The sequence below is a fragment of the Onychostoma macrolepis genome, chromosome 16, assembly GCF_012432095.1.
Source record: "Onychostoma macrolepis isolate SWU-2019 chromosome 16, ASM1243209v1, whole genome shotgun sequence".
Classification (NCBI taxonomy): domain Eukaryota; kingdom Metazoa; phylum Chordata; class Actinopteri; order Cypriniformes; family Cyprinidae; genus Onychostoma; species Onychostoma macrolepis.
The window spans coordinates 1,304,307-1,317,474 of NC_081170.1; the positions used below are offsets into that span (position 1 = coordinate 1,304,307).

Genomic DNA, 13,168 nt, shown 5'->3' on the forward strand with positions numbered 1-13,168 from the left:
ATCATTAAGACTTTCTTGTACAATTTAAGACTTTTTATGACCTTAAATTTGATAAAGTAAATTTAAGACTTTTTAAGGACCCGCGGAAACCCTGATTTATACAGCAATCTGTCATGCCACATCAAAGACTGTCAAAACGCCATTTATTATTCGAATTTCCTGACAAAAAAAAAATACTGTATTGTTCGGTACACATGCGTACTGATACACCCCTAATATTAGACTTTAACTTATATTAAAATAAAATGTAAAATACAAAAATAAATAACAAATAATAAATAAATAACTATTTCAAAATATTAAAATAAAACAATAATACTAAATTTCAGTGATACTAAATAACACTGGTATGTGACAAATAAAAATGTCTTGAAGTCGATGTTCTCAACACTACAAAATCTCATTCAATCTTTTCTAAATGTGAAATATAAAGTGGACAAATGACATGGACATAACCCTTTTTACATCAAGACTTTAGGTTAAACTGTCCTGTAACTTCTCATTATTTCCTTTCACCTGTAAGCTATTTTGTAATTTACTTTACTAGTTCTGTGGTGACACATGAATGTTCTGTGGTGACAGATGAATTTTCCATGTAAATTCTCAATTAATATGAGCTCAACAAACTGCATGTATATTAATTCTGGAAGGAAAATGCATTGCTGCATTGGCCACCCACATGCACATGACTGATGTAAACTCTGGTGTTACGTGTCTTACCGTGGAGCGCCGCTGCCTCTCTGTGGTATCTCAGGGACTGCTGGTACTGACCCAAACTATTATAGACAGCTCCCAGATTCTGCAGAACCACAGCCAGTCTGTGCGGTTTGGAGGAGACCAGAGGAAGGGCCTGCTCGTAACACTCAGACGCCTCGGAGAACAGCCTCATCTGAGAGAAACTCAGAGCCACGTCACTCAGCAGCTTCCCTGAAACACAGGTGACGACAGAAATGGTGTTCTTTTATATGATAAATACATAAAAGTATTTCATATGTTAAAGGCAGATGCACTGAACCAAAAACATTTTTTTGATGCATACTACCATTTCAGACTATTAATATTTATGCATTTGGCAGATGCTTTTATCTGAAAGAATTTAAACTGCATTGATTGCATACATTTTTATCAGTTCACGCATGTTCCAGGGCTTAAAGTGAAAAAAAATCCTGAGCCTGAACTTTCTGTGGCTCAACCAGGACTTTTACCAAGCCAGTTTTTTCTATTAACCAATTCTATGAGCAACAGCACAGTCATATTTTCAACGCATTAACAACTATTGAGCCAAAATAATTTAAACTTTTGCAGTACTAGGCTTACTGTGTCAAGAAAATAACATAACATGAATGTTTGTGCCAAAATTTATTGAATTGCTAGCTTTGAAACATGTTAATGACAAAGTGCATTTACCATTGGTTTCTTTGTAATGTGCAAACAGCATAAAGTGCACTCAACATTGCTCACTCTGAAATAAGCAAACATTCTTAGGTGCTTTTACCAAAACAGAAAACTTTGCCAACTTAAATAGAAATTTGTATTAGTTAGAGAACATAAAAAACACAAAAGTGCAACAAACCAATAAATGTATAGATGTTAGAAAACTACTGTAGTGTAATACTGTACTGTATTACAATCTTAGTGCAACTCAAAAGGCTATTTATCATTCTAAATCAAATTTTTCTTCTGTTATTTTGTCGTTTCTGGGCTATAAATGAAGTCTTTTAAGCGATCTAAGCATCTTCTTTTCAAAGTTTGGACAGAAAGTACTTCTGTTGAATAGGTCATGGCTGCTTTGGCTGCAGAGGAGCTGGCTTTGGGCTCAGAGGAGCTGGCTATCCATAGCGTGTGTACAAGCTAACTGACTGCGAACTGGTTCACTTCCTGCACAAGACCCGCCATCCTCTCTAGCAATTGGCTAAGACAACCTAATATCATGCTCCCATTGGCTGTGACAGCTGTGCGCGCTGACTCTTGAATCAAGGTGGTAGGTTGAAGGGGACCGGTATGTTATTCAAGTCAGATTAGTGCCTGTTCACATATCGCGTCATTTCATGTGTGTATTTCAGAATTACTCATGTAATGTATAAAGAGCATCAAAATTAATCATAATAGAAAGTTTTTACAAACATCCCACAATTTATCAGTGTCAAAACTTTGCATTTATCATTATATTTATTATTAGTCATTTATGTAATTCGTGATTTGATTTATATAATTTATCATTTAATTACTTGTCATTTTTATAAAATTTTTATATTTTATTTAATTTTTTTATGTATTATTCTCCTTGCTCTAGCAATGCTTGCTGTTGTTTAATCTTACAATTGTTTAGTTTCAGTGTTTCCCCTAGGTTTATGGCTTTGGGGGGGCCTTTAGGTTTATGGCTTTATTTTTACATAAAAATAAAGGGGATTTAATATTGATAATAACATTGAAGACATTGTATGATTATTCCTTAAAGATAAGGTTTTAATAGTTTTACTAGTAGTAGCCTATTACGTTCTGCCCAATGTCTTCAAGTGAAACCGAACTTTTATTTTGTGTATATGGTATGAGGATAGTTTTTCTCAAATGAAACGGTCGAATGCTCATGAAGTGACTCTCAGAGCAGTTCTGGAGATGTTGTTCATGTATTTATGTCCTCATTTAGTGAGGCGGCAGACGTTAATATCACCGCAAGCGTCGCGCGCTTCTGTATGAGTAAACAAACCCGTGCGTCTGCGCCATACATTAACACAGAGACACACAGAAGTCATATTTAAATAGACGTTTTGCGGCTTAATATTTACAAATAGGAGTGGGAGTGTGCTCACTTGTGTGTGCGCTTACGTTTGTGTGTGTGTGTGTGTGTGTGTGTGTGTGTGTGCGAACCGGGGCAGAACTCCGCTGTGCGAGATACAGAGAGCGCGACCATGTAACGTAGAGACAGAAATGACATGCCGTCGTGTAAATAAGATAAATAACATAAGGCTATTTAGTTTGTTTAATAAAAGAACAAGGTATACACCTGTTCTATAGGGAAGGTAACATTGAATGACTTCTTTTGCAGTCTGGCGCTATAGAGAAAATAAAATTAAATAAAATTAACTTGACCTTCAAGGGGGGCGGGGGGTGCCGTTGGGGGGGCGGGCCTCCCCCCTAAAATAATGGTAGGGGAAACACTGAGTTTCATTCAATGTTTGTCTTCACAAATAAGAGATAATATCCCGGAGGTTTTATGGGATGGGATATTCATGTGAAGCAATTTGGTATAAAAACACTTGTTGTGTTTGTGCTGATTAGGCTGGGCATTAAAAAATACACAACTAAGATTATTCAGTATCATATTTAATCAACTATGCTCATTTTTATCATTACTTCGTCTCCTGCTTCTGCTCTTTCTTGGCTTTTCACTCAAATTTTTGGCTGATAGAAGACTGTTAATACAGTTTTGGGTATCAGACAAAATGCAGTAAAACACTGATTTTGGGTACCATACAAAACTGATATTTTCTGACAGAATCTGGCATCTGGAATTGGATCTAATATTCCTGGTCTAACATTTTTGATGCTGTCAGCAGGATGAGACAATCTAACAAACTTGAATCTGCTTATGTTCATCACCCGTTTAGTGTTTATGTATTTAGTGAGTATGAATGATGCTGAACTTAATAAACATCACTCATGGATCATTCTGAACAGCAGTGATAGCGAGCGTGTTACCTAGCGTCTGCTGATCGCTTATGCCGCTGCTCATCTCCAGGCTGTCGGTCAGCACGCTGATGATGTCATCGCTGGAGCTGCGGCCGCTCTGCAGCATGTGTTTCCCAGCATCCTTCAGTGCCAGCGCAGCTGCAGACGCGTTTCCCGCTAGTTTATAACTCTCAGCGGCTCGCTGGAAACTCGCTGCAGCCTCGTCCCACTCCTGCATCACACAAACACAACAAACGGCTCAAACACACCTGCAGCTCATGCATTAGGATTAAATAAACACAGAAATACAAGAGCAATCAGTTCAGACCAGTGGCCAGTCCACATATAATGATTACATGCAGTTTAGCTTTCAAAGATTTTTGAGTGAATTAAAATGCACCGAATTAATTATAAGGACAGTTTCATTACCCTTCCTTCGGTGTTTTAAAGGTTTAGAACAAATGTTATATTATGTTCTTGTCAAGTTTAGTCGATTATTCGAATATTCGTTCAGTGGGTTGGCATTCGATTTTCAATTTTGAAATTCGAATATTCTTCTTTTTTCTTTTTTTGAACACCTGGCATCCCCCGCAAATCGGTTCTCATTCGCGCTTGAATATGAATCGCCCGTGAGTGAACGTCATGATTCAGAGATTCATTTTTGAGAAGACAAAAATGCCAAAGACCTCAGCTGTGTGGGAGCACTTTAAATAGAGTGAGGACAAGACAAAGGCAGTGCGCCAAATAAATGCGATTTGAAACTGGCCTGCCACAACAGTGCATCAAGTTTGTAAGTAGATCGTTGGTGTAAAAAAACGAGCTGCTTTTATCCGCCATGTTAATCAGTAATTTTACACGATAAAAACGTGCACTTAATTTGCTTGGAAAATACTTGCGAATGTAAAAAATGTATTTTATTTAAACTGTTCGTTAATTAAAATGTGTGATGTTGTTATTGAAAATATGCTACCGTGTTCTTTATTACTGTACAGTTCGTTGAACTTCGTTCATTTATCTTTCGTTCTTCTTTTATTTAAATAGCCTACCCTTTACGGTGTAATTACTGTGCTGCTAATTTCTGATTCGGGAGCGATTTGTTTATTAGAAAAATGTTAGGCTTCCTTATTGAAAGTATTGCTCTAAACAGACCTGTGTGTTTTGTATCACTAGTGCAGTGTCCGTTCTCGGAGCATTTAAGCCCTGCCTGCGTGAGGCGGGCCGCTTTTGGCTGGCGCGGTTCTGTAATTTATTAAAAGTTTATTAATTCTGAACGTGTCACGTGTTGCGTGTCCATATTGCACCAAAATGCGACACTGCACTCCCTTGGGTCCAAAGCAACACACCTGCCACGCGTGAAGTCGATTGGATGAACAGTTCTCGACATAAAAATACACACAGACAGACACACAGAGATTCCTGCCTTTATTAGAGAGAAGAATATGTTCAGCCCCCTCCCTCCGAAGCTTCGAAGTGGTATTTGGACCAGCCGTACAAGTAACATACTGAATTACATGTAAAATTTTTGAAATTACTGAAATAATCTTTAATAATAATCTTTGTTTTATTTACATCTTTGAAAACTCTTTTATTTATTACAGTGCAGCAGCACATAACCAAAAAATATTATTTTTTTTATAATATTTTATGTCAGTTTATCAACTTTCAACAGTTTAGCTTCAGGAAAGCACACAGAATGAGTAATTTTCCATTTTAAAAATGCAACACTGTTTATATAATGTACGGTTTGTGGGAAAGAAAATGCTTTGCAAATACAGTTAAATACAATTTAAAAAATCATGTTTTTTTTCATTTATGCTAAAGGTTTACTGTTTTCGTTTTACTTTTGGCAAATTGCATTAAATCCAATTAGGGTTCATGTGACAAAGAACATAACAATCATAACACACCTTTCCCAGCAGATGGCAGTGTGCGAGTCTGACGCACGTGTCTCCCTCGACTGCGGCGTCTCCCTGCGATCGGTACAGCTGCGCGGCCTGCAGATAGTGTCTCACCGCCTGCGTTCGGTCCCCCAGAGCCTCGTGGGCCGTGGCCAGGTTAAACTGCAGGTCTGCGATCCGCTCACCTCTCTCGCCCGGCTGTGTGCGCGACAGGACATCCAGCCCCTTCTGAGGCTCGCCCGCCTCCACGTATGCCGCGCCCAGATTAAACGCACAGCTCCGCTGCAGTCTCTTCTCTCTGAGCTGAAGAAGAGAGCATCAGGCTTTACTCTGTGTTTCTGTGACTGATATGGCAGATGCAGCAAAAGCAGATGTTTTCAGTAACTGATGTCAATGTACAAATACTTATTCACAGCCAGTGTTAATTTTGGCAGGCATTTTTGATTTAGTCTTAGTCTTTCTCTTGAGACGAAAATGCTTAATAGTCTTAGTCACATTTTAGTCATTTGAGTCTTTCATAGTTTTAGTCTAATTTTAGTCGATGAAAATTCATTGTATTTTTGTCAACTTTTAGTCATTACTTTTAGTCAAAGTGCCGTTAACAACATTTATTTTGGTAGCTATTTTGGTAGCTATGTAGTATTCAACCAAAAATAGGCATCAATTCTTCTCTCTTTAGACCAAATCAATTAAGCTTATGAGAAATTTGAATCAAGGATTGAATTTGGAAGAACTGGAATAAATTTTCATTTTTTGGTATATACAAATTAAACTCATTTTGCAGATACAGTAGCTTTACTTAATTATACATTTATTTAACATCTTTTGTTGGTTAACATTTATGACACGGATAGGAATGCTGTCCCTTTAAGACGGAAGGCATGCATGTAATACTGACACACATTCAGTTTACGCTCACTTAAGCCATAACTGACTGTATTTGTGAGATACTTTACACAATAGACATTTGAACTGCTGTGTGTGTATTTGAGCACCGAGAACTGATCGCGCGCTGTATGAGAAGTGAAGAAGTGGAGCGTGCGCGAGAGAGAGCACTTCTATCAGCGCGATTCCGCCTATCCCGCCTTCACTAACTTTAAGTTAATCGACAACGAACTGTGACTCCCGGGAAAAACAGGACGTCTGGTCACTCTATCCCTAAAAAAAAAAAATTGCAATCCAATGACAGAGACGCACATTTTGAAAGACAAGACAGTTAACTTAGCCTATAGGATGTATTTTGAATGTCCGGTAGTCCTCAAATAACATTTTAGTCCCGTCTCGTCTTGTTAATGAAGACGCGGCATAAATTTCGTCATAGTTTTTATCATCAGATATTAATTTTAGCTCGTCAACGTCTCGTCTTGGTCACAGAAAAAAAGTTTGTTGACGAATATTTTTCGTCTTCATCTTCGTCGACGAAATTAACACTGTTCACAGCTCATTGATTTATTTATTCTAAAACCCAAAGTTCCTGTTAATAAAAGGGTTACTAAAATAAAATGAGTAGAATTCGACTGGTCAATAATGGCAGCCACCAGAAGAGCGAAAGCTGAATGACCTAAACCAGGAGTTCTTAATCTTTTAGATGTCTACGATCCCCAAATCTAACCATCTTTGTGTGAGGGACCCCATCCTAAGATTTAAAAGAAATGAATAGTTTCTTGTAAAAAGACCCAATTTATACTGATACTATTTATCCACCTTATTCTTCAACGCGGAAGTAAGCCATTTTCTGTGAATGTGCGAGACTTCCGGTTCATAAGCCGCTGCAGGGAAATAACGAGAAGAATAACAAAGTGCAGTAAACGGTAAAACTGCTTGCAATACAAACAAGTGTGTTCATAATTAAGATAAATACATTAAAATAATATGGTAAGACTCACCAATTTGCAATATCAAGCAGCAAAACGAGTGGTTTTGTACACCTAAAAATAGCTGGAAGCGGATGACACTGGAAGCCAGACACATTAAATTTACAAATGGCCACGCCCGCTCTAACGGGAGAAATAAGGTGGATACTTTGATTTTTTTTAAAGTTGTAAGTAAAACAAAGATTATTTGGGTACATTGTACAAGAAAATACAGTTTCGCTTTTTCTACTTCAAAAATTTCAAGTTAAATTCAATATGTTGCTTGCCTTCTCTGTAATTCTTTATGAAATTGACTAGATATTTCTGGTTCTACACCAAATTTCTTTCAGTGTGTGAAAAATTTATATTATAAATTAACATTATTTGGATTTTTTTTTTTTAGTTTCTATTGTATGTTTTATATTATTTACTTACTATAAAAGCCTGTTTCCACCACAGAATAAAAACAAATAAAAATGGTAATTTTGACTTTTTAAATCACAATTATGCCTTTCTTTGAGATGTAAACTAAGAACTGCAATTCTAAAAGTTTTCAAATCTTGCAATTTGTTTTTTGCTTCCACAACAGAATAAAATTTTAGTTTAAACAGTTGGAATTGTGAGATAAAATATTATTTATTCTTTTCATTTTTATTCTATGGTGGAAATGGGCTTACATAATTTACTTACTTTAATTTAATTTCTATTATTTATTTATTTATTTTAATAAAATTATTTATCTTTCTTATCCTTATATATTATTTATTTAGTTTTACATTTTATTTTACATTGTTTGAAAACCACTGACCTATACAATACAATAAGATTACATGTGGTATAGTGTATGTCATGAAAAATAATGTGGTTTATGGGACCAATAACAGGGTTTCTGCAGGATTTTTAAGCTCAAATTTAAGACTTTTTAAGACCTGCACAAATAAAATTAATACCATATGAGCGGGGTAGGGCAATGTCTATGGTAAACTATTAAACTGTAAAATGACTGTAAAAAGCATGATTTACAGTTCAGATATAAGTGTTCAGGAAAACAAAACGTTTTATAAAATGATACACTTCACATTTCAGCCTTTAAACCATTTTTTAAGAAAATGGATGAGTCAAAAATATTAATTACATAAATTTAAACAAGTATCATCAATAAATTATTATATTAATTAAATAACATACAAACACATTTTACTGTTTAGATTTTTATAATGAATTATCTTCTTATTGACCCACCAGTTCACATTTACAGCTCTGCGTGTTTGCAGGGTAAAAACATGGGTCGATTTTCACATTGGTCTGAACAAAAAACCTAATGTTCCTGCAATACTGGAGGCTGCAGTTCTAGGACCCTATTTTTTGGGACAGCGCTATCTACTCCAACAGAGGAGACCTGATTCAAACATTAAACAAACAGATGCAAAGACTAGATCCATGGAAACTATTCATTTTTTATCTTTCCATCTTATTTTTAATGTAAGAGCTAGCATGAACCGTTTTGAGGGGGAGTCAGCAATCTCCATTTAGCCTTTTTAGCTGTGCAAAACAGTTCATTGTGATGCTGGATGTTGTAAATTAGTATTTGTATTCAAATTATTTTACATTTATTGAAGTACTAATAATCACACCAATTTGTACCACAAGTGTTTTACCATTTACTGCACTTTAAGTTTGTCACACATCAGACGTGAAGCGCCATGCTAATGAACTGAAGTCTCTACAGACACAAGCCTTTCTTTCCAAGAAAACTGAATTTAAAACCAGAATATATAGAATATATTGAAATAAATTAGGTTAAATATTTCAAGAGGGTTACCAACGGGTATGTTTAGGGTTAGGAGTTGGTTAGGACAATAATTAAGTGCATACAATTAAACAACTACATAATTCCTTAAAAAATAATAATATACAGAATTGAATAGCAAGTGCTATAAAATAGTATGAGCCACTAATATTTGGTCATTTAGCAGATGCTTTTATCCAAAGCGACTTATAAATGAGGACAATGGAAGCAATCAAAATCAACAAAAGAGCAATGATATGCAAGTGCTATAACAAGTCTCAGTTAGCTTAATGCAGTACACATAGCAAGGTTTTTTTTTTTTTTAAAGAATAGAATTAGAATAGAGAGTGCTAGAGTTAGAGGGTCAAATAAAGATGGAGGAGATGTGTTTTTAGACGATTCTTGAAGATGGCTAAGTACTCAGCTGCTGGGATTGAGTTGGGCAGGTCATTCCACCAGGAAGGAACAGTTAATGTAAAAGTCAGTGAAAGTGATTTTGTGCCTCTTTGGGATGAACAATAAAGCGATGTTCACTTGCAGAACGTAAGCTTCTAGAGGCACATAAGTCTGAAGTAATTAATTTAGGTAAAGGGGTGCAGAGCCAGTGGTCGTAGCTATTGGTAGCCAGTGCAAATTGATAAACAGAGGTGTGATGTTCTTCATTCTTTCTTACATTATTTTTGGCTCATTAAAAATTAATCTTGCTGCACGTTCTGGATTAATTGTAAAGGTTTGATAGAACTGTCTGGAAGACCTGACATAATACATACATACAATAAATAAATAAAATAATTTAAAAAAACAAACAAACTATAGGGTCCTAGAAATCCGGTTCTGAAACTACAGCCTCCGGTATTGCATGAATACACTACTCACAACAACAGCCTTATTGAACATGCAGATTCATTCTCTGCCAGCAGGAGGCGCTTTCGAACGGTTTCCGCGGTAACAGCAGAACACAAAGCAGCACGGGACTTTGAAACGTGCTGCGCTCATATTTATTTATAGCTTATTGAAGTTTAATCGTCACATTAAGCTGCATCGTGATTCTGGTCTGTACCCAAATTTAAGACCTCTTGAAATCATCATTAAGACTTTCAATTTAAGACTTTTTATGACCTTAAATTTGATAAAGTAAATTTAAGACATTTTAAGACTTTTTAAGGACCCGCGGAAACCCTGAATAAGAGACTTTTTAATCAACATGAAATGGTTTCTCAACCCATGTTACTTCTATCTCGAACCCTTTCATTATGAAATGAATGGATGGTGAAAAGCTGTACAAAAACAGTCTGCTATGCTGCTTGATGTTGCACACTGGTAATTCTCATCAAATTACTTTATTATCATAATCATAAACACTGTTTTTACCGTTCGCTGCACTTTGTTTTTCCTTCTTAGTTATTTACCTATTAGCACTCACGGTGGATAAGACAGGTGGCTGAAATATTTGAGAAAGTTATTACATTTTGATAAAGATTTCCTTTGGGATATGTACAAGAATGCACTGTCAAGTCAGTTTTGATTTCATGTTTTCTTCACATTCTCAGTGTGTCAGGTACCTTAGTGGCAGCCTTGAATGCGCTCCTGAAGCTCTGCAGCGCTGCGTTATTGTCTCCTCTCTGCAGCGCTGCATGTCCAGCTGCGGTCAGTCTCTGGATCTCCAGCTGAGCGTCTGTCTCCTCCACATCAGCTCTGTCCGTCCCGCTCCGGTCCGCTTTCTTCTTCTTCTTCTTCTGCTTCTCTCGAGCATCTCTGACTGGAGACCCATCAGAGGCCATGAACTCAGTGTAGATCACAGCTGAGAGGAGACATGATGCTCAACCTGAACACACACACACACACACACACACGTTGGTTTTTATGTTATACATGGACTCGCCATAGGCGTAATGGTTTTTCTACTGTATAAACTGTATTTTCTATCGCCCTACACCTAAACCTACCCCTCACAGGAAACTACTGGCAAATGTTGAATTTCATAAACCGTTTAGTATGTTTTTTTTAAAGCCTTTTGGTTCATGAGGACACAAGAAGTGCCCTCATAAACAGTGTTGGGCAGTAATAATACAGTAATAATAATAATAATAATAATACACATTATAATTATACATAATACAGTAATAATATTACTTTTTGCAGTAACTAGTAGTGTAACTAAATAAGATGTAATATTACAGTTACTATCCATAAAACAGCTCGTTACTTAGGTAACGTTAACGTTACTGATTTGAAGTCCAACAATCCAATAATTCCTAGATTTATTTCCTAAATTTAATGAGATTAATTCAACACTTTTAATTAAACGTTACTATTAATCGTGTTTGTAATAACTTCTGACTGCGATCCAATGTCAACGTTGGTCAAATGATGAGGCAGAAATATATTGTTAGTAACATTTTAGAAGACTTTTATAGAGAAGATACGTATATCTCGCATTTCTGACTCTTTTTTTTTTCTCGCAGTTGCGAGATTATATCAGGAAAGTCAGAATTGTGAGATAAAAAGTCGTAATTAACATTACCTTTTTTTTAAATTCAGTGTCGAAAACGGGCTTCCATACTTAACGCACATCGATATTTATAACCTTAACGTTACCTTAAACGACTGATGTCTGTTCGAAACAAGTTGTCTGGGTGTTGAACTAAAGATGTCGATGATTTCGTCATAATCCAAATTTTCTGTTAGTAGATGTCTGTTCTAGTCATTTTTTTATGATAAACATTCGAGGGAGCCGTTAATCCTGACAGAACTTTAGGCGCGAAAATTTGAACGTAAAGTTACGTAACGTAACTGAAGACACTAATTAGCATATTACTATTATTATTATTGTTATTATTACATAGTTCTAATGAAACACATGACAACGCAAGTTACATTTAAAGTAATTCAGAATCTAAACTCTAAAATTGTATTATTAAAAAAAAAAAAGTATTTCCATAGATCTGACTGGGTGGGAAAGCTGTCAATCAGACCCATCCGTAGCCCCGCCCCTCGCTTTATAATGAAATATTCCACACGAATTCTTACGAAACTTCAATTAAAAGTAAAGTAAATTGTGTAAGCCAGAATTGACTTTAAAGAATCCAGGTTAAAAATAAATGGTGAAACTGAAATACAGTTCGTCGTCAGCAGCAGGACAGTAGTTTTAACGTGTGTGTGTGTGTGTGTGTGTTAATGGCAGAGAGGATTCACACTTCACTAATAAATCATTCATCAGTCTTCTAGAGTGTCACTAAAACACACAATAACCACAGCAAACTAAACTCTCATCACACACACAATATAAAGAATCTGCGCCATAACACTACAGTAAACCATATCATATAACGTTACTTAATAAAACTATAACAGACGTATAAACACTTATAAACTGAAGTTTACAGGTTCACAGTCACTTACACGAATAAGCGCAGTTTGCACTGGGATCCCCGGATGATGCGCGTGCTCGACGCTCATATATTCGTCCTTTAGATTCATGTCGTTAAGTCTGAGCTGATCGATGTATGAACAGGTGAACAGACAGGTGTCTCTCTCTCCGCACACCTGAGCAGGTGCTGATCACAACGCTTACACCCGTCTCCGTGGTAACGTCACCGATGACGTTTCCAAGACGGTAACCGGTTTCTACTTTGAGCATCTACATTTTATTATCATTTACCTACCTACATTATTTATATATCATTTACCTAAATGATAAATTAGGTGGAAAAAAATTTACATCTTTGTATTTTATAATATATATATATATATATATATATATATATATATATATAAATTGTTTTACGTTCCAAAAGAATCTCCAGAACATTGTAGAAAACCTTAAAAGATGAGCAATACACGATTAAACACGATGACTATTCTGTTTTTCTCTGGTTTGTTTTTTGACAACACGGTTAAACTACATTACCCATAATGCGCAGCGGCTCTTCCTGCCATCATCAGGTGGGTGGAGCCGC

At 36.1% G+C, this 13,168-nt stretch overlaps 1 protein-coding gene across 4 annotated transcripts in view; it reads right to left on the reverse strand.

Moving 5' to 3' along the window:
* The window catches only part of LOC131521347 (tetratricopeptide repeat protein 24), an 87,263-nt gene extending 74,492 nt beyond the window's left edge, over nt 1–12,771 (reverse strand). The window contains exons 1-5 of one of the 4 annotated variants that reach the window (XM_058745972.1): nt 11,808–11,989; nt 10,772–11,034; nt 5,577–5,870; nt 3,700–3,901; nt 721–927 (exon numbers count right to left, since the gene is read on the reverse strand). In XM_058745972.1, the coding sequence (XP_058601955.1) occupies nt 721–927; nt 3,700–3,901; nt 5,577–5,870; nt 10,772–10,990 (922 nt within the window). In that variant the 5' untranslated portion in view covers nt 10,991–11,034; nt 11,808–11,989. Of the gene's footprint in view, nt 1–720; nt 928–3,699; nt 3,902–5,576; nt 5,871–10,771; nt 11,035–11,807; nt 11,990–12,613 lie in introns of those variants that run through there. The other 3 variants (XM_058745970.1, XM_058745969.1, XM_058745971.1) reach the window with 3 other exon arrangements.
* Between the last annotated feature and the right edge of the window lie 397 nt (nt 12,772–13,168).